General features: G+C 48.0%; 3 protein-coding genes and 1 pseudogene across 3 annotated transcripts; 2 read left to right on the top strand and 2 right to left on the bottom strand.

The window, feature by feature from the left end:
- Positions 1 to 371: 371 nt before the first annotated feature.
- Positions 372 to 6,399, bottom strand: LOC100429788 (double homeobox protein 4-like protein 4). The gene is given in 5 exon segments (XM_078002746.1): positions 372 to 1,869; positions 1,872 to 2,023; positions 2,025 to 2,256; positions 2,259 to 2,326; positions 2,328 to 6,399. Coding segments are annotated over 5 exon segments (1,197 nt in total). The 5' UTR covers positions 2,939 to 6,399; the 3' UTR covers positions 372 to 1,735.
- A 7,428-nt stretch (positions 6,400 to 13,827) lies between these two features.
- LOC106996025 (angiogenic factor with G patch and FHA domains 1 pseudogene) lies at positions 13,828 to 15,352 on the top strand (annotated as a pseudogene).
- A 2,032-nt stretch (positions 15,353 to 17,384) lies between these two features.
- LOC106996024 (double homeobox protein 1) lies at positions 17,385 to 18,617 on the top strand. Its single transcript, XM_015129167.3, is given in 2 exon segments — positions 17,385 to 18,156; positions 18,159 to 18,617. Coding segments are annotated over 2 exon segments (876 nt in total). The 5' UTR covers positions 17,385 to 17,648; the 3' UTR covers positions 18,527 to 18,617.
- Positions 18,525 to 19,424, bottom strand: LOC144341020 (double homeobox protein 1-like). The gene has a single exon (XM_078002747.1). It carries the CDS (start codon positions 19,290 to 19,292, stop codon positions 18,669 to 18,671), a length of 624 nt encoding a protein of 207 aa, XP_077858873.1. The 5' UTR covers positions 19,293 to 19,424; the 3' UTR covers positions 18,525 to 18,668.
- Between the last annotated feature and the right edge of the window lie 1,779 nt (positions 19,425 to 21,203).

The following is a 21,203-nucleotide window of genomic DNA, read 5'->3' on the forward strand; positions in this document are numbered from 1 at the left end:
TCTCCAAGGCTCTGTCGCTCTCGCTCTCCAGCTCCCTCACCCTCTCCCTTTCTCTCCTTCCCTCTCCCCCTTTCTCTCTCTCTCTCCCCCCATCCCTCTCTCTATCGCTGTTTCTCTCTCTCCTTCCACTTATATCTCTACATCCCTCTGTCCCTTGCTGTCCTTCAAGCTGTCTGTATCTGTGTGTCTGTGTGTGTACTTGTGTTACCGCGCTTGCGCCCCTGTGTGTGTGTGTGTGTGTTTGGGATTGTGGTGGGGTGTGTCTGGATGTCCGTCAGTACCTTTGTCCCGGGTTCAGGCTGCCGACTCTACTGCCAGCTCGTGGGTGTCACATTTGCCCTGATAGTCTCACACTCGCAGGTGTGTGGATCTCGTTCATTTTCATGTAGAAAACCAGAGCGAAACCACAGAGAAAAGAAACGACCCGTGCATCACGGCCTGACGAGGGATTCCTGTTTCCTGCAACGTGGGGAGTCTACACTGTGGCCGGTTTGAAAACTGGAAAGGAGAGCACCGACACGGTGCTGCTTTTCCACGCTTCCCTGGAGGTTTCTGTGTCCCCACAGAGCTCGGAAAACAGTCAACACGATCTCGCTTTTGGGGACCCGGAGACACGTGAGCAACAGGCCCCCTTGCGGAGGGCAAAGGAACGTGGAACCCGAAACCACACTTCAGTCGGCCTGAGTGCGTCTCCTGTGTGGATAGGACTGTCCGCCTCGCGCTCTGTTGCAAGCTCAACGTGGGGCTCTGTCATCTGTGAACCATGTGGATGAAAAACGGGCAACCACCAGAGCCTCATTGCCCTCTGGGAAGTTCGCTTATTCCTTCGGAAACGGAATTCGTCTGAATTGCTCCAGCATGAAATAACCCAGGCTGGCGATTCGGTGAGCGCCCCGCCGGTCAATGGGGCTGTGGGCCGAGCACTTAGCCCGCACTGCGCACCCAACATTTTCCCGGAGTGCTGGGTCCTGTTGGTCCTGGAGGCAGAAGACCGTTTTTCTCTCTACCTTCCTTTCTCTGTTTCTTGCTCCTTTTGTCCCTCGGTCCATCCTTCCCTCTGTTCTTCCCTCCCTCCCTTGGTTTTTTCCTCCCTCCCTCCCTCCTTCCCTGTTTCTCTCCCGTCCAGGGTCCCTCCGTCCATCCATCCTTTCCTAGCTCCATCCTTCCGTCCCACTCTGTCTTCGTTCCTGTCCTTATCTCTGCCTGCCTTCCCTCTTGCCTGGAAAGGGCAGCAGGCCGGTTTGCGCCGGATCTCGGATCTACATTTAGTTGCAAGGAGCTCCGTGGTGATGGTGAAGAGGCTGGCAGGAGGAGGGTTGGCAAAGTGATGGTGGAGCTAAGAGGCACAGGAGTCAAGCCTCGAAAAGGAGAACTGGCCTGGCTTCTGCCCGGGCCCAGTGTTTCGCGGACTGAGATCTCCGCCAACTCCACTGAAGAACGCGGGGGAAAAAGGGATGAGAACTCCGCCTGGGCTGATTGGAAAACCTAGGCGGCTATGGACCCGCGCATGCACAGTAGACAGTCCTCCTCCCGGTACCTGGCGGGCTCTGGGATCCCCGGGATGCTCAGGGAAGAATGACAGCCCTCCACTGTGTGGAGTCTCTCACCGGACCTGGAACTCAAGGATCCTAGACAGGTCAGCTGGAAGGGAAGAGACGCCTCTCCATACCCAGCCAGAGGTTCACCACGAAGGAGAGGCCGCCGCCCTGCCCCCACCCCCTCCCAACCCCGCGTCCTAAAGCTCCTCCAGCAGAGCCCGGTGTGCCTCCTGGTTGAGGAGTGATTCCAGCGGAGCGGGCTCTTCCACGTCCTTCAGCTCCCCCAGTGGCGCCGGATCTAGGAAAGGTTGTGCATTTTGCTGAAACTCTGCGACAGGAGCTCATCTAACAGGCTGGAGGGGAGTGCAGACTAGCGCTGAAGCTTTTGGAGCGGTTGGGAGGGCGCCTGGATGGCTTGCATCTGTGCCTGACACGCGGAGGCGTCCGGGGTCTGGGGCTCAGGAGGTGGAGCTGCCCTGCAGCGACCTGGGGCTCCAGCCCCACCAGCGACTCCCCTGGGACGTGGGTGGCTCAAGCACACCTTGGTCCTGTGACTCAGCTCGAGCGGGCCCAGGCTGTCCCACCGAGCACGCACCCAGCAGGCCACCGCGCTGCGGGTCCTGGTCTTTCTGGCATTTGTTGCGGTGCAGAGGCCACCGAGGAGCCGGAGGCTGGGACGGTCCCACTTCCAGAGGAGCCAGGGCACCCAACACAAAGCCCCGAGTGCAGGGGCAGGTGCAGAGATTCCTGCTGCCTGCGCAGCCTGGCTGGGCTGGAGCAGGGGCCCCTGTCCCCTGAGCCCCAGGCGCGCAGGGCATGTGGAGTGCGGGAAGCCCCGTTCCCCACGCCCCGAGGTGGGTGAAGGCTACTGACGAGGGAACGGGGGGACACCCCCCGGGGGCCGCCTTGCACAGGCCGCCTGCGTGCGCCGGTGCCCTGCTACCCTGGCCCAGATGCCTGGCCCTCCGGTTCTGAAACCAAATCTGAATGCGGGACTCCGGGAGGCCCGTCTCTCTGGCCAGTTCTTCCCTGGTGGCGATGCCTGGAAAGCGACGCTGCCGGAAGGCTCTGAGGAGCAGGGTAGTCTGGGACCGGGTGACGGCGGTCCGCTTTCGCCTGCCTTCTTGCTGGCCGCGTTTCCCGGGCCAGGGCCGAGATTCCCGCAGGTGCTGCCTCAGCTGGCGTGATCTCTCATTCTGAAACCAGATCTGGACCCTGGGCTCTGGAATGCCGATGGCCTGGGCCAGCTGTTCTCTGGTGGCGATGCCCGGGTACTGGTTCCGCTCAAAGCAGGCTCGCAGGGCCTCCCTTTGGCTCGGGGTCCAAACGAGTCTCCTTCGCCGTCCTCGTCCTCGGGCTTCCGCGGGAAGGGTGCTGTCGGAAGGTGTCGGGAGAGCCATGGAGGGGAGACCTGGCCGGAATTTCGCGGACAGTTGTCAGTGCTGGTCATGTGGAAGAATCTGAGAAGTAGCAGATCCTTGTTGTCATTCCCAGAGCTGCATCCTCTGCTGAACAGGATCAGGGTATTCAGCTCAGCCTCATCTGATCCACTGAGAGGCTCAGTTATCTCCTGCCCAGGGAAGGGATGGGCTTCTCTGTCCAGGGCTGAATCCCCAGGACCAGGCAATGTGGCTGGGACAAGCCAGCCCTCAGCAGGGAAGACATAAGCTGCCTGGGTGGCCGTGGAATACAAGGTCTGCACCTGGGCACACAGAGGCCCCGGATGAGCAGTGTCAGCTGCTCCCAGGTTAGTGGAGAACTGATCTGCTGGGCCTGCACCTGGGCTAGGTCTTGATAAATAGCCTCAGACATAGCTGGCACAGAGGTCATCAAGCTTTTTCGATGTGATGGTGTTTGGACTCCTAGGGCCCGAGACCTGTGCCGCTTGCTGTGCAAGCCCTGGAATGTCCCCTATGGTGGGCATCGCAGGTCTCCTGGATTTCACTGTTGTGCACAGCAGTGGGAGGATCTTGATTTTTTTTTTTTTCCCAACATCAAGCTGCACTCCTCTTCTGGACAGTTCCCTACAGAGAAAGCTTGTGAGAGGCTCGCCAGAGCAGTCCCCACAGACCCTCATTTCCAGAACCTCCTGTGCACCCAGGTGAACCCCACTTGTCTCTCCCACTCCTTCCTGACCATCTCAGCACTGGAATGAAGTGAGGCTGAACCCCTTGTGAGTCCCCAAATATTCTCAGAGTGCTAAGATCTCAAAAATTTACTTGTCAGTAACTGCCTTTCTGCTCAAGTCTCATATGAAAGTTTCCTGATAATTTGCCTTTTGGGGCAAATAAAAAACAAAAAAACCACCACTACCACCAACAAGAAAAAACACCAAGATTCTACCTGCTCTGTCTTGGCAGCTGTCCTTGGAACTGATTTTTCTTTTCCTGCGGTTTTCCCGATATGAGTTGGACTCTGGTTCTGTGAATACAATGAGAGTTTGAGAAAGTGCCTCCAGCTGAACACCCTGAAATTCCTAGTCCATCCTGGACACACAGGAGCTCAGGTTGCCACCAAACCCCAGCTCTTTTCTGTTCTCCAGTGTCCAGGATCTATACGGCCCTGGCTGCCAAGGAGCTCCGGGTTTCCTTGCCAGGGGAGCCTGTGTTGCTGCCCTGTCCCTTCTCGCCTGGAAAGAGTCAAATCTTACTGGATCCAGCAGTGCTGTTCCCAGCCTTGAGGTTGGTTTCCTCAGAATTCTCCTCCTTGTTTGGATTGGGCTCCAATCCTGCTGTAAAAGGAAGTTTAGGTGACTCAATTCTCCCTAGGCAGAGTCCCATAGTCTATCCCTGATGCGTTTTTGCAGATCAGTCTTTCATGTGAAGCTCTTCTGCCAGCGTCACGAGTGAACACATTTCTCAAAGTCCCCTGAGGGCGCTAAGCCCTTTCCCATCCCCAAATCTCAAAATAAAACCCTACTAAAGACACATGGCTCAGTATCCCTGATTCCAACCCTCCTTCCAGCCTCCATGGGAGCAGCCCGAGGCCTTACCTTTGTATGTGCTTCTCACTGGAATGGGAAGAAGCCATCTTGCCTTTTCCTTTGAATGGTTTCTTCTCATCTGAGCCCTTTTCTGTAAAGACCTGTGGGGAAGGGGGCTGGTCAGTGGGGCGTTGGATGGAGGAGGAGTGGAGATCAGGGTGTTCATTTCCCATGTTGAGGCTCAAGTAAAAGGAGGCTGTTCTTACACGCCCAAAGGCGGACTGTGGGTTGTTCTGCTGGACCTGCCTTTATATGTCCCTTGGCTGGGCGTGGCTGACTCTTATTGACTGAGCAGTTTTCTCCTTCCTGCCGCTTCTTAGCGCCTCAATAAAAAGTTTTTTGCTGTAGTCTACTGAGGACCTAGACACAGTTAAGGGGAGACAGTTTCAGGATTCTGTCATAGTGTCAAGAAAACAAAGAACCAGGAGCACAGGGATCAGAAGATCGGGGAATCATTTCTTCCCATTTCTGTCCCAGTTCCTGAAAGTATTTATGATCCTGTTCACCTTTCAAGATGCACAATTAAACATACCTACATTGACATATGTTATATATTTTGCACAGAAAGAGAATTTATTATACATAGTGTTAACAGTGTATGCATAGATATTATAATTTCTTAAATGCTTAGAAACAACAAATGTCAAATTACGGTTGATTGTATTAGATCCACATATATATGATGAAATAAAAATGCAGAGAAAAAAATACCAAATGAAATGGCCCTTCCTATCTTAAAAATGGGGAAGATAATTAGACCAAATGCAATAAAATTGAATTGATTAGGTTGAGCCAGTGCTAACCTAATCAGCCCCTGATTACTGAGGTAGCAAAAAGTCTAGGTAGAAAACCTTTCCCCCTTTCTCACCCTTCCTCAGTCATCCTGGAAGCGCCATTGTGTTCTGTGGAATTTGTGTTCTGTGGAATTTATTCTGAGCATTCAGCTCCTGTCGTTACACAGCATACACCACCTGAATCCCATCAAACCCACGTTGTTTCTCAACATCCATCATCAAGACATATTCCAGGGCGGCCTCTCAAAATTGCCTCAGTGAGATGGGACAAGGTGTGGGGGAGCTCCAGGTTCAGAACAGCAGCCTCTTCCCTTCCTACTGCGGTGGAGTCTGTCTCTGCTGGTCAGAACCCTCAGACTACAGAAGGGTTAGTTCATGTGCCAGCAAGTGTTTCCTGAAAGGACCTTCTTGTCTCCCCATCTGCTGAGGAAAGCATGCAGGAATGAGACCTTCTGTGTTAGGGAGTACTCAGCCTCCAGTCCCAGATGACTTGATTGACTGATGAGCTGATTCCCTGAGGAGGAGAAAGAACCAGGGAAGAGACTGTGTTGGGTGAGTCTGTGTTTTCCCAGCTGTGCTGTCTGTACAAATAGTGGAACCAAAAAAAAATTAGTGGTCGATAGACACTGCCTAGTGAAATCATCTGAATCTAAATGGAACTTATCATAATATCGTTATGTATTATAATATTATGATATATAAAATTTATTTGACATCTAAAAAAATTTTGATATATTGTGATATCATAATATCATATAAAATTTGGTCAGGTAATTTTATAAGAAAATTGAGTTAAATTCTGTAACAACATTAACATATAACCTCAATAGAAAGCTAGGAAAATTGTCTGCTCTTGTGTAAATTACTGCTTTTTGGATGACTCTGTAAAGGTGTGAAGAGGGGTCTGCTACTTACTTGATAAGACATCGACATGCAAATCTTTGCTGTTTTTAACCAGTGCCCTCTCAAGATATGAGAATATTTTACTCTAAGAAAGTATTTTCATAGATATCATAATAGGAATTTTGTTCGTTTTAGTTAATAAATTATTATAACATTTATTGGCTATTAATAATTTATGTCATTGTTAAAATATACTTCTACAGACAACACATTACATACATGTTTTGATTTGTCCTTTAATCTCAATTAAAATTTTTAAATTTTTATTTATTAAATTCTATTTATTTTAGATAAAAGAGACCTTGTAACTGCCATATGCTGTACTTTCTTAGAAAGAGACATGCTCAGGCAAAACTCAGGCCTGGCCAGGCATGGCGGCTCACAACTGTAATCCCAGCACTTTGCGAGGCCAAGGCGGGTGGATCACCTTAGGTCAGGAGTTCGAGGACAGCCTACCCAACATAAGGAAACCTTCTAGAGACATCCCACCTAGCAACTTGTTTTCCATTCCTGCAAATCCAGTGGCTGCTCCACAAGGCACAAGAAAGTAAATATAAATATAAAACATCTCTCTGAACAGTTCACTCTTTTTTCTCTATCCCTCTCATCTGTCGATATAGCTTTTATTCTGCACATTTTATTTTTCAGGTAAATAATTTTTAAAATGGAAGAAAAAATAGAAATGCTAGGCCCTTCATTTAAATCCTGAAAATTACAGAAAACTTAGCACCCAACTCCCAGGGTGCTGAGGATTAACTCACATCATGCAGTGTTTCCTGAACAGTGCTCAGTGACAGACTTCTGAACACATGGTATGTGCTCAATAAACATTGTATTAACTCAGGTGTATGTGTTTTCCAAATGCAGACTTACTCAAACATTGACGCCTTCTCTAGGCTTTCTAAACTGTAAAGAGCCAGCAGAAAATGACATGTTTGGAAATGGTGATTGGTGGTTTCCACTTTGGGCCAAAAGTATTTGTGTTGTGGTAAGAGTGTTGGGTGTCAGGAGCTCTGTGCTGTGCCTACTTTCTCTAGCTGAGTGCTACTATATTGGATGTAGTGGAAGAAACATCAGCATTAAGAGGAGACTTTTTAAAGAAGCCAATTCATGGACCCCTTCCAAACCTGAAGAATCACGTTAGTAAAAGAGAGGCCTGGAATGGGAAATGATTCATATGCACATTGAAACTTGAGAGGCAGCTGGGCAGAATCACATCACTAAGAGAGAGGCCTGGAATCGGAAATAATTCATAGACACATTGAAACTTGAGAGGCAGCCGAGCGTGGTGGCTCACTCCTGTAATCCTAACACTTTGGGAGGCTGAAGTGGGCAGATCACCTGATGTCAGGAGTTCAAGACTAGCCTAGGCAACATGGCCAAACCATGTCTCCACTAAAACATACAAAAATTAGCCAGGTGTGGTGACTGGTGCCTGTAATCCTAGCTACTCAGGTGGCTGAGACTGGAGAATCACTCAAACCTGGGAGACGGAGGTTGCAGTGAGCCAAGATGGCGCCATGGCACTCCTGCCTGGACAATGAGTGAAAACTGTCAAAAGAAAGAAAGAGAAAAGAAAGAAAGGAAGGAAGGAAGGAACTTAAAAACTTGAGAGGCAATGCTTAGCTAAGTGGCTGTCAGCCCAGGCTTCCAGCCATAATGACATGGCCAGCTTAAAGAAATACCATCACCTGTGCCCTCCCCAGAGACTCTGTCTGTTGGTCTTGGTGGGAGCATCTACATGGTTGTAATGAGAAAGTCAAATTGTCCCTCTTTGATGCTTACATAATACCATAATATACAAAAAACCTAAAAACCACCAAAAAACCTCTTACTTTGATAAATAAATGTAATGTTTCAGGATGCAAAAATCAATGCACAAAAATTAGTAGCATTTTTATACACTAATGATGATCAAGCTGAGAACTGAATTAAAAAGTCTCTTCCTTTTACAATAGCTACAAAAAAGGTAAAAAGGTAAAATGCTTAGAAATACAAGTAGTCAAAGAGATGAAAGGTCCCTACAAGGAAAACTACAAAACACTGATGAAAGAAATTGTACCTGACACAAATGAGAAAAACATCCCATGCTCATGGATTGGAAGAATTGTGATCATTAAAATGACTCTACTGCCCAAAGCAATCTACATATTAAATGCAATTCCTACCAAAATGCCAATGTTATTTTTTATAAAATTAGAGAAAAAATTCTAAAATTCACATGGAACCACAAAAAGAGCCTGAATAGCCAAAGCAAATCTAAGCAAAGAGAATAAAGCTGGAGATATTACGTTATCTGACTTAAAATTATACTAGAAGGCTTTAGTAACCAGAGCAGCACGGTACTGATATAAAATGACACATACATCAATGTTACAGAATAGAGAACCTAGAAATAAAGCCACATACCTACAAACAACTGATCTTTTACAAAGTCAACAAAAACATTCACTGGAGAAGTGACGTCCTATTCAACAAAGTGTGCTGGAAAAATTATATTGCCATATGCAGAAGTATGGAATGGCATCCCTATGTCCCACCATATATAAAAATCAACTCAATATGGATTAAAAGACTAAAATGTAAGACCTAAAACCATTAAAATGCTAGAAGAAACTCTCGAATAAACTCTTCTGAATATTGACTTGGACAAAGAAGTTATGACTAAGATCTCAAAGCAGATGTAACCATAACAAAAATAGACAAAAGGAACTCAATGAAACTAAAAAGCTCCTGAAAATGAGCTTTCTAATTAACACAGTGAACAGAAAACCTATGGGATGAGATAAATGTTTACAAGTTTTGCACGTAACAAAGATCTAATCTCCAGAATATACGAGGAACTCAAACAGCTCAACAAAAATAAAACAAGTAACCATTAAAGAGCAAGTAAAGAGTATGAACATTTTTTTTAAAAAAAAGACAATGATGGTCAACAAGCATGTAAAAGATGCTCAGCATTGCCAATGATCAGAGAAATGCCAATTAAAAACCACAATGAGATACCAACTTACACCATGCAGAATGGCTATTACTAAAAAGCAGAAAAATGAGCTATCAGCAAGGATACTGAGAAAAGAAAACACTTATACATTGTTTGTGGAAATGTAACTTTCTACAACCTCTATGGAAAACAGTATGGAGATTTCAAAAAAGACCAAAATAGAGCTTCCATTTGATTCAGCACTCCCACTACTTGGTATCTACCCAAAGGAAAATAATTTATTGCATAAAGAAAATACTCACGCTCACATGTTTATTGCAGCACTATTCACAATTGCCAATATATGAAATCAATTTAAATTTATCAATCAATAATCAAATAAGGAAAATGTGCTATACATTTATACCATGGAATGCTACTCAGCCATGAAGAATAAAATCATGTATTTTGCAACAACATGCATAAAACTGGAGGTCATTATTGTAAGTGAAAAAACTCAGAAACAGAAAATCAAATTCTGCATTTTCTCACTTGTAAGTGGGAACTCAGTTACCCATACACTTGGATATAGAGACTGGAAAAATAGATACTGGAGACTCAGAAAGATGGGAGGTTGGCACAGGGTTTAGGAATGAGAAAATAATAGGGACAATAAACAGCATTCAGATGATTGTCACACCAGAAGCCCATACTTCATCACTATGCAACATGCTTCTGTGAGGGAACTGCATTAATACTCTCTAACGTATTAATAAAGAGATAAAAAAGGCCTGGCTCTGTGACTCAAGGCTATAATCCCAGCACTTTGGGAGGCTGAGGCGGGCGGATCACGTGGTCAGGACTTCAAGACCAGCCTGGCCAATATAGTGAAACCCTGTCTCTACTGAAAATACAAAAATTAGCTGGGCATGGTGGAGCAGGCCTGTAGTTCCGCCTGTAGTCCCAGCTACTCGGGAGGCTGAGGCAGGAGAATCACTTGAACCCTGGAAGCGGAGATCGTGGTGAGCCGAGATTGTGTCACTGCACTGTAGCCTGGGGAACAGAAGGAGACTCCGTCTCAAAAAAAATAAATAAATAAACGTTGCCGGCTTTTATCAAGAGGGCAAACTGAATAGACCTCATAATGTTCATAGATAATTAGATTAGGCAAAAAAAATTTTTAATAAAAATAAAAAATAGTATTTTAAGAATGGTATAGAAAGATAATTTGGTGAATTAGTACTTAGCACATACAATATGTTAGGCTAGATTCTAAGCCACTTAGACATTTACGGACACAATATCTAACAGAGTAAAATAAATAACACAAAGATTCATTGGCAACGACAAATTGACATATTTTCAATCATATTAGATGATATTAAAACCATTAACAAATTTACTGTTTTGTTTCATAATAAAAAAGAATGTTAAATAACTTCATGAAAAAGTTTAATTACCCATATAGATAAATGGGCAGCATTTTGACCAGTAGACAGAGGATACACATTTTCAAAGACCAGACAAAATTATTATTTTTGTCGGGGAGTGAACAGTTTTATTATCCAGGGATATACTGGGGTCCTCCCCCTGGGAGGTGCGCTCTTCCACTGGTAACCCCGCCAGTGCTCCAGGGGGCGCCATGCGATTCCGTGCTGCGCTCCGCTGGGGGCCGGGCCTTGGAGGAGGCGAACTGCGCCGGAAGCAGCAGTCGTGGGGTGCTCAGCGCCCGCTCCGACCTGCTGCACCTGGCCTCGTGCTGCTCCTCAGGCTCCCGCCGAGTCTGCGTCTCTGCAGGGCAGTGAACCATCCTGCCCAGAACCTTATCCTCACAGCGCAGTTTGACGCAGGTCAGGCATTTCTGCTTCCTGCCCTTGGGCTGGACTTTGCACTTGGGTTTCTTCCAGTCCTGCCTCCGGCCACTTCTCTGTCTGCCGGAGCTTAAATTCCAGCCTCACACATGTCCCAGCTGGGAAGGGCGTGTCCAGGGCGTGTCCACACTAGTCTCCCGGAAGGCCCGCTGCACGGGCGGGTGCTTGCAGGTTCCTCCAGGGCCCCCTGCAGGCCCTGCCGGCGCCCCCGCGCCCACCCACTGGGCCAGGGAGGTCCGCAGCCGTCTCAGGCTCCCCCTGTCACCCCGGCCCTGCGAAGCGCGTGTGCGCCCCTTAGTTCTCCCAGCCGCCGGGAGCCACCTCCTCCCCTGCCCTGCCCCTGGGGGCGCCATGCCCGAGGAACGCTGGGCAGAGGCGAAGGAACCGGGAAACGTCCCTTTCTCCACACTGTCCTTGGGGTCTGCCGGGTCCTCTCCACTCCCTCTGCCCTTCCCGCACTGTTCCCTGGGGCCCGCAGTTTCAGCAAAGTTCCTGCAGTGCCGGGAAACCTTCCTGTTGCCCACTCTCACCCTTCCTTCTTTACTGGCCCATCTATCTCCCCACTGGGTCTCCAACACGACCCCCTCTCCTCCCTGCTGTCCCCGGAGCCCCTCTCTGCTTCCCCAGCTCAGCCCCCTCTCTGACCGCTTCTCCCTCCCACCCCCCCCAAATCTCCCAGCTCTCACGGGGTGTCCCCAATCCCCGGGTCAGCCACACAAGATTATTTTAAATGGGAAGATTTGAATTCCATTGAATTCAGGAAAGCAGGAATCCATCTGGTCATATTTTAAATAATTTTGAAACGATAATAGCAACTGTCAGTTTAAAGTTTAACCAGAGTTCGGAATACCCACCATTTTACCAGGAAAATATATATATATATTATAACTAACCTACGAATTCAGTAAATTTCCAGGATACAATATTAACATATGAACATCAGTTGCATTTTTTTTACAGTAACAGCAAAATATCTGAAAAAAGAATAAAGATAATTCCATTTACAATATTATCAAATAGAATGGAATACTTAGGAATGAGTTTAATGAAGAATATGAAAGATCTGCATACTGAAAACTATAAAATGTTGAGGAAAGAAAGTGAAGAATACAAAATGGAAAATATATCCCATGTTCATGGATTCTAAAAATTAATATTGTTAAAATATCCATACTACACAAAATGATCCAGTTAAATTTCTATCCAAATGTTAATGCCATTTTACTAAAAATGCAGAACAACAATTTTAAAATTAGTATGGAACCACAAAAGACCTCAAATAGCCAACTACTGAGAACAAAACGGCTGGAAGCCTCACACTTCCTGATTTCAAACTATATAACAAAGCTATAGTCATCAAAGTAGTATAGTACCTACATAAAAACCACTAGAACAGAATAGAGGGTGCAGAAATAAACTAAAAAATATACAGTCAACCAATCCCACAGAATGGAGAAAGGATAAACACACCAAGGAGTGGTGTAGGAAAAACTAGATATGCACAGACAAAAAGTAAAACTTTCTCTCATACCATCACAAAATGAATTTGAAATGAAATAAAGACTCAAACATAAGAATTGAAATCATGAATCCTCTAAAAAAACATGGGGAAAAACCTCCTTGACACTGGTCATGGCAATAATGCTTTGGATTTGACACCCCAAGAACACAGTCAACAAATGCAAACATGAACAAGTGGAACTATGTCAAAGTAAAAAGTTGCTGCACAATAAAGGAAACAATCAACAAAATATAAAGGCATTATATGGAATGGAAGAAAATATTTGTAAACCATATGTAGGATAATATGTTACTATCCAAAATATATATCATACTAATTAATTAAAAAGAAGAACCCACAGCAGAATTAAAAACAATTTCCTGATTAATAATTGGGCAAAATATATACATAGCAATTTTTCCAAAGATATACAAATGGCCAACAGGTATATAAAAAAATGCTCAACATCACTAATGATCAGAGTAATTAAAATCAAAATCACAATGAGGTATCACCTTACCGTGGTGTTTGGATACCTATTATCAAAAAGTCAAAAGATAAAAGGAGTTAGGGTGCAGAAAAAAGAGGATACTTGTGTACACTGTTGCTGAGGATGTCAAATGGTGCAGCTATTACGAAAAACAGTATGGAGGTTCCTTACGTTTTTAAGCTAGAACTACCATAATCCCAATTGGGAGTATGTAGCCAAAGGACATAAAATCAGTATCGTCAAGGGTATCTGCACTCCTCTGATACAGATAAATAGATTAACTGAGAGATATATAATTTCAGCTTTAATAAAAAATGAAATTCTTTCATTTACAATACTGATAAATCTTGAAGACATTATGCTAAGTGAAATAAGCTGAATTCAGAAGGACTACTGCATGATCTCGTTTGTATGTAAAATCTAAAAAAGTAAAAAAAGAAAAGCCATGGAAACAGAGTAGAATGGTGGTTCCCATGAGCTAGGAAGTGGGGAAAGTGGGGAGATAACCATGGAAGGGAGCACACCGTCAGTTATAAGGTAACTGCTGGGGACCTCATGTACGGATTGGTGACTATAGTTAATAATACTGTGTACTTGAAATTTGTTACAAAAGTAGATCTCAGGTGCTCTCACCACACGCACAGAAATGTATTAACTATGTGAGGGGATAGATATGTTAACTAGCTTAACTGAGATAATTTAAAGACGCATACACATCTCAAAACACTGTTGTACACCGTAAAAAATTCACTTTTCAATTTGTCAATAATAGCTCAACAAATGGAAAAAAAAATACGAGTAACCAGCAGGTCATAGCTAGCCACATGGAAACTCGATATAAAACACTCTTGGCCATAGTTTCCAGCTCCACTCGGGAACGGCCGGAGCGCTTCTGGTCCCTGGACTTCGAGGCTCCTCCCGCGGTCCCCGTGGCTGGGGAAGGAACCATCGTTCCCGGGATTCCAGGTCGCGCAGATCGGGCAGGGCCATCACCGTCCCCTTGCTCGTTGCCGCAGCCCCGTTAGGCTCCGCGCTTCGGGGCCTCCTGGCCCCGGGAGGCTGCCTGTGGCTGCCCGCGCGCCCTTGTGGCTCTGGCTCCGCCGGCCTCCGCTTCTGCCCCGCGCAGCCCCTCCGCGGCCGCAGCCGCCTCGCGACCGACCTCACGGTCTCGGGCCGTCCTCGCCGCCGTCGCCTTCGCTGTGGTCGCCCCTCCTCTTCCCCGAGCCCGAGCGGGCCCAACAGAGGCGGCAGGCGGAGAAGCTGGAACGCGAACGCGGAGCTGCCGGCCGCAGGTGCGGGAACGGGAGAAGCTGGCCTCGCACAGGACGGCTGCTCAGAGCTGCACGAGCCACCGCCAGGAGCTACGCACGCAGCTGGAAGAACTCAGAAACACACTCCGCTGTGGGAGAAATGGAGGTAATGAAAGTCTGATGTAGAAGTACTCACAGAGAACCCTGCTCCTTGGTCAATCTCAGATTATTATTGTCAGACCTACTCTAATGATGTTAGTCTTCCAAATAAAGTGAGTGACTGAACTGTCAAATCAGCAAGATCAGGATATCAAAACTCCTTATCTTATGACATGCACCCTGGCAGTGATAGCTGTGTCAGATGTGAACCAGGGCAGGTTAGAGCTCACCTTTTCCTTGATGAGAAAGATGAATCATTTGTTGGTCCAACATTAACTAAGAAGGAATTGAGTTGTAAAGAAGAAAAGGATTTTTAAAATATATGAGTAAAATATGGGTTACAGAATACAGACTATAAAAATAAGATATTGGAGAATCTAAAATATAAAGATAGAGCTGGAAAACATAGGAGCAGATTGGAAGTGAAGGAAATTTCCAAAGAGATGATGCTCCTGCATCTGTTCATTCTGAAATTACTGGTAGCGACAAAAATCAGAAGACGTTGAAAAAGATGTGTTGAAAACAGGAGAAGGCCTAGGGAACGATGGTGGGAGAATAAAAACTCCGATACAGCTTCAGCTTCGGCAAACACATGCAGATTGGAGACAGACAAACCACCCTGAATTAAAGAGACTCACCTTCTCCAAAACAAGAACAGGAACAACAAATGGGAAAAGCACAGGAGAGGTTTGCTGAAAACTTTCCAGAAACTAAACTTCCAAAAGATGACCTAGGAACCACTCCTTGGGTAAAAGGGACTGAAAGTGAAGGTTAATCATAGAAAAAAACTCAAGTTTTTTTAAAAATGGAGTTTGGAAACTTATTTTATTGCAGAACGTTTCTCCCCAAAAAAGTCAGTGGCACAAGAAAACTGTGTCACAGTTTACCCCTTCCTGATTCAGAAATGTGTAATAAAGAGTGGTTTGCAGCTTTTAAAAAACACTTTTTAAACTTATTAGTGACTGAATTAAGTTATACAGTAAGTGAACTAAATAGGGCACAGATAAGTTTATCAAACTTTACTATTTTATCTTGTCATTTACAACATCCATATAAGCAATTAGCCATATAAGCAAAATTCATATAGCCACTTAAATGTACATTTGTCCTTGTCTCCATATATTCATACCAAGATGCACAGAAAATACAGCAAAAGAAACGTTGAAAGTCTATAAAAGCCGGGTGCGGTGGCTCACGCCTGTAATCCCAGCACTTTGGGAGGCCAAGGCGGGCGGATCACGAGGTCAGGAGATCGAGACCATCCTGGCTAACACGGTGAAATCCCGTCTCTACTAAAAATACAAAAAATTAGCCGGGCATAGTGGCAGGCGCCTGTAGTCCCAGCTACTCAGGAGGCTGAGGAAGGAGAATAGCGTGATCCCGGCAGGTGGAGCTTGCAGTGAGCAGAGATCATGCCACTGCACTCCAGCCTGGGCGACAGAGCGAGACTCCGCCTCAAAAAAAAAAAAAAAAAAAAAGTCTATAAAAATAAATTTGATAGTACACATTATTTTTATGCCCTTCAGGACCTAGATTTAAAAAAGTTGAGAAAACATGGATAGTGATGCATACATTTTCCTGTAATAGCCTAAATCATATTAAAGAACTAATGAACAGGTGACATGTCATAGAAAATTAGTCTTTTATTGTTTTCTACTGTGATGAATCTGACTTTGTTGATATGTCCTATACATTCAGCATTTGTACTTGGTTTCATAGCTAATTAAATGTTTATGCATGAACAACTGAGTACAGTATCGAAATACAATGTGTGCTGGCATTCATACTTTTTATAAATGCCATTGCAAGCAATGAAGTTGTGCCAGGAAAATCTGATTTCTAATACAAAAGGAATACTTAGCCAGGGCCTCAAGATCACTATATTTATTGAAAATGTCCTAAATTGCCATAAAAACATTATAACGTAAAATAATCCATTTCAATAAATAATGAATTAAAAAATACAACTGATATCTTTTATGGATTGGGGAAGTGCTAATGAGACAGAATGGCAATTGAAGCCAAAAGATCTGAATTCAGGTAAATAATTTTACTCATATTAGGTTTATGTTAGAGAAAACAATACTTCTGATCATATTTATTGCATTGCAGTATTTCAAAAATATGTACATAATATATAATTAATTTTCTAATGGTATACAAGTAATCATGTACAACAAATTATTACAATATGGTCTATTGATGGGAAGGGTGTTTCAAATGAAAAAACTTGGAATTTCGCATGAGGTGGTGATAGATGCCATAGAAAATCTGTGTAAAATATTTCAATCATATATGCAACTATGGATATTTCTGCTTTTCAGAAAAATAATTTACTTTAAACATTTAATGCAGACAATTAAAATCACCAAGAAGTTACAGGAATTCACAGAATGCCTAATATATTTGAAAGGAAATTAAGAAAATGTCCAGGAACTGGAAGCAAATAAACGTGACAATGTCGACTGTTTGATTCCCGAGCTCTGCGGGGACCCAGAAACTTCCAGGGAAGCAAGGAAGGCCAGCTCGGTGTCGTCGCTCTCCTTGCCACTTTCCAGAGCAGCCACAGTGGAGACTCCCCCCATGTTGCAGGATGCAGGAATCCATCCTCAGGCCATGAGGCCCGGGATGCGGCTTTGCTCTTGGGTTTCGCTCTGGTGTTCTGCGTGGAAGTGAACGCGATCCACACACCTGCGTGTGTGAGACTATCACGGCAACCGCGACACCCACGGGCACGGCCTCCTTCACGGAGAGAGGGCCCGGAAAGCTCAAGACTCTCATGGAGGTTCAGTCCCACACTCCACTCCACCCTTCCGGGCTGGCTTCTCCTTGCTGAAGAGGCGTGCGAGGCCCAAGAGCGGCTTCCAGTCCCCGCAGAATTCCTGGAGAGGCCGAGAGAGCCAGCCCCCGAAGCCCGCCCCCCTCCCCTCTCCCCCCTCCCCCCTCACCGTCCGCCCACCCCCTCCCCCCTCCCGGGCTTCTCCGGCCCCACCCATACCCAGGCCACAGAGCCCTGGGCCCTGTGGTTCCCGGCTTCCGAGGGCGGGCTGACCCAGGGGTCCTCCCGCATTCCTGAAGGGGTGGAGCTTGGGGGCCTTTATAAGGGCCGCTGGCCGGCTGGGCCGGCCTCCTGGCTAGACCTGCGCGCCGTGCACAGGCCGACTGAGGGGCACGGGAGCCCGCCGGCCTCTCTCTGCCCGTGTCTGTCCGCGAAGTTCTGGCCAGGTCTCCCCGCGATGGCTCTCCCGACACCTGCCGACGGCGCCCTCCCGGAGGAAGCCCGAGGACGAGGACGGCGAAGGAGACTCGTTTGGACCCCGAGCCAGAGGGAGGCCCTGCGAGCCTGCTTTGAGCGGAACCCGTACCCGGGCGTCGCCACCAGGGAAGAGCTGGCCCAGGCCATCGGCATTCCGGAGCCCAGGGTCCAGATTTGGTTTCAGAACGAGAGATCGCGCCAGCTGAGGCAGCACCGGCGGGAATCTCGGCCCTGGCCCGGGAAACACGGCCCGCAAGAAGGCAGGCGAAAGCGGACCGCCGTCACCCGGTCCCAGACCGCCCTGCTCCTGCGAGCCTTCCAGCAGGATCGCTTTCCAGGCATCGCCACCAGGGAAGAACTGGCCAAAGAGACGGGCCTCCCGGAGTCCCGGATTCAGATTTGGTTTCAGAACCGGAGGGCCAGGCACCCGGGCCAGGGTGGCAGGGCATCGGCGCACGCAGGCGGCCTGTGCAACGCGGCCCCCGGGGGGTGTCCCCCCTTCCCTCGCCGGTGGCCTTCACCCACCTCGGGGCGTGGGGAACGGGGCTTCGCGCACCCCACATGCCCTGCGCGCCCGGGGCTCTCCCACAGGGGGCTTTCGTGAGCCAGGGAGCAGGGGCTGTCGCCCCGCTCCAGCCCAGCCAGGCTGCGCAGGCAGCAGGGATCTCCCAACCCTGGCCCCAGCCCCACCACGGACTCCCCTGGGACGTGGGAGGCGTAAGCACACCCTGGCCCGGCGGCTCAGCTCGAGCGGGCCCAGGCTGTCCCACCGAGCAAGGGCCCGGCAGGCTGTGGCGCTGCGGGCCCTGGTTCCCCGGGCTTTGGCTCGGGCGCGGAGGCCACCCCCGGGGAGTCTGAGGGTGGGAGAGCGCCCCTTCCGGAGGAGCCAGCGCGGCGTAGGCAAAATCCCAATCCCCGCGTGCCGGGGCAGGTTGGGGGATCCCTGCTGCCTGCGCAGCCTGGCTGGGCTGGAGCGGGGCGACAGCCCCTGCTCCCTGGCTCACGAAAGCCCCCTGTGGGAGAGCCCCGGGCGCGCAGGGCATGTGGGGTGCGCGAAGCCCCGTTCCCCACGCCCCGGTGTGGGTGAAGGCCACCGGCGAGGGAAGGGGGGACACCCCCCGGGGGCCGCGTTGCACAGGCCGCCTGCGTGCGCCGATGCCCCGCCACCCTGGCCCGGGTGCCTGGCCCTCCGGTTCTGAAACCAAATCTGAATCCGGGACTCCGGGAGGCCCGTCTCTTTGGCCAGTTCTTCCCTGGTGGCGATGCCTGGAAAGCGATCCTGCTGGAAGGCTCGCAGGAGCAGGGCGGTCTGGGACCGGGTGACGGCGGTCCGCTTTCGCCTGCCTTCTTGCGGGCCGTGTTTCCCGGGCCAGGGCCGAGATTCCCGCCGGTGCTGCCTCAGCGGGCGCGATCTCTCGTTCTGAAACCAAATCTGGACCCTGGGCTCCGGAATGCCGATGGCCTGGGCCAGCTCTTCCCTGGTGGCGATGCCCGGGTACGGGTTCCGCTCAAAGCAGGCTCGCAGGGCCTCCCTCTGGCTCGGGGTCCAAACGAGTCTCCTTCGCCGTCCTCGTTCTCGGGCTTCCTCTGGGAGGGCGCCGTCGGCAGGTGTCGGGAGAGCCATCGCGGGGAGACCTGGCCAGAACTTCGCGGACAGACACGGGCAGAGAGAGGCCGGCGGGCTCCCGTGCCCCTCAGTCGGCCTGTGCACGGCGCGCAGGTCTAGCCAGGAGGCCGGCCCAGCCGGCCAGCGGCCCTTATAAAGGCCCCCAAGCTCCACCCCTTCAGGAATGCGGGAGGACCCCTGGGTCAGCCCGCCCTCGGAAGCCGGGAACCACAGGGCCCAGGGCTCTGTGGCCTGGGTATGGGTGGGGCCGGAGAAGCCCGGGAGGGGGGAGGGGGTGGGCGGACGGTGAGGGGGGAGGGGGGAGAGGGGAGGGGGGCGGGCTTCGGGGGCTGGCTCTCTCGGCCTCTCCAGGAATTCTGCGGGGACTGGAAGCCGCTCTTGGGCCTCGCACGCCTCTTCAGCAAGGAGAAGCCAGCCCGGAAGGGTGGAGTGGAGTGTGGGACTGAACCTCCATGAGAGTCTTGAGCTTTCCGGGCCCTCTCTCCGTGAAGGAGGCCGTGCCCGTGGGTGTCGCGGTTGCCGTGATAGTCTCACACACGCAGGTGTGTGGATCGCGTTCACTTCCACGCAGAAGGGTTAGGGTTAGGGTTAGGGTTAGGTTAGGGTTCGGGTTTGGGTTCGGGTTAGGGCTAGGGTTAGGGTTGAGGTTGGGGTTAGGCTGAAGTTAGGGTTAGGGGTAAGGATTAGGGTTACGGTTGGAGTTGGGGTTAGAATTGGGGTTAGGGTTTAGGGTTTGGGTTGGGGTTGAGGTTAGGGTTAGGGTTAGGGGTAGGGTATAGGGTTAAAGTTAACAATGGGGAATGGTTTTGGTTAGGGGTTAGGTTTAAGAGTTAGTGATTATTGTTAGAGGTTAAGGTTATGGCTGACTCTAGGCTTGGAGTTGGGGTTGGGGTTGTGATTTGGCCAGTGTGGGATTAAGGGTTAGATTTATGGATTACGGATTTGGGTTAAGCTTGACGTTAGGGGTAACACCACATGCCCTGGGTGACTCAGGCAGTGAGTCATTGTCAGCCCTCCTGTTTGACCCCTGGCACAGCGTGGAGTGAAATGGCCCACTGACCTTTCCATACACTCCGACAATTCGTGATATAGTTTATGCAGTCATGCCCAGTGATTTCTATTGTTCAGTTTAATAGAATACCTAATTCTGTGTTTATTATGAATAAAGAGAGATTTCTTGTGGTTTTTTAGAATATGAACCATATCTATTTTGCCTGCAAGTTGGAAGTTCCAATACTATAGGAAGCATAAGTGCATGGGTCTTTTATTTATAATGATGGGTCTTTTATTATAAGACTGAATTCACATCAAACTGAATCAGTATTTCCAGCTGTATGAACAGGGTGAGATATTAAACATTTAATGAAAAGAATTCCTTTCTTAGGTCACAGCAAGGACTAAATATGTCTAATTATCATGCCAACTAAGAAGATGTATTGTGATATTTGCAGTTAATCACTCATTCAGTTCCAAGGGTATTTATTAATTGCCTGCTCTGGGCATAACAACAATTGGAAGCAGCATGTTCACATGAAAAAAACTTACCTGAGGCTCTAACTCACAACTTTCCATGACCAGCACACATTTCTGACTTGAAATACATATCTAAAGCTTCAAATGCATGAATAGATATCCCAGTCTAGATCTCAGTTAATAGTTGCTTTGAATTAATTGTTTAAATTATCCTGGGAATCAGAAAGATATGTCTACATGAAACAATAAAGGTTATATTAGATTAATAAACTTTAGAAGATGATTTTAATCTTAATATATAAACATACTACCTAAGCACACTGTTTAAATACATCTGCAACCTACTATTTTTAGATTTAGGTAAATCATTAATCCTTAAATTTGGAAAAGATTCCAGTGTTAGAGCTCTAGACTATGAAACTTGGATGTTCTTCT

The sequence above is a fragment of the Macaca mulatta genome, chromosome 5, assembly GCF_049350105.2.
Source record: "Macaca mulatta isolate MMU2019108-1 chromosome 5, T2T-MMU8v2.0, whole genome shotgun sequence".
NCBI lineage: Eukaryota > Metazoa > Chordata > Mammalia > Primates > Cercopithecidae > Macaca > Macaca mulatta.

Coding starts and splice junctions, on each gene's coding strand:
- LOC144341020 (XM_078002747.1), bottom strand. CDS start 19,292: ATGGCTCTCCCGACACCTGCCGACGGCGCCCTCCCAGAGGAAGCCCGA.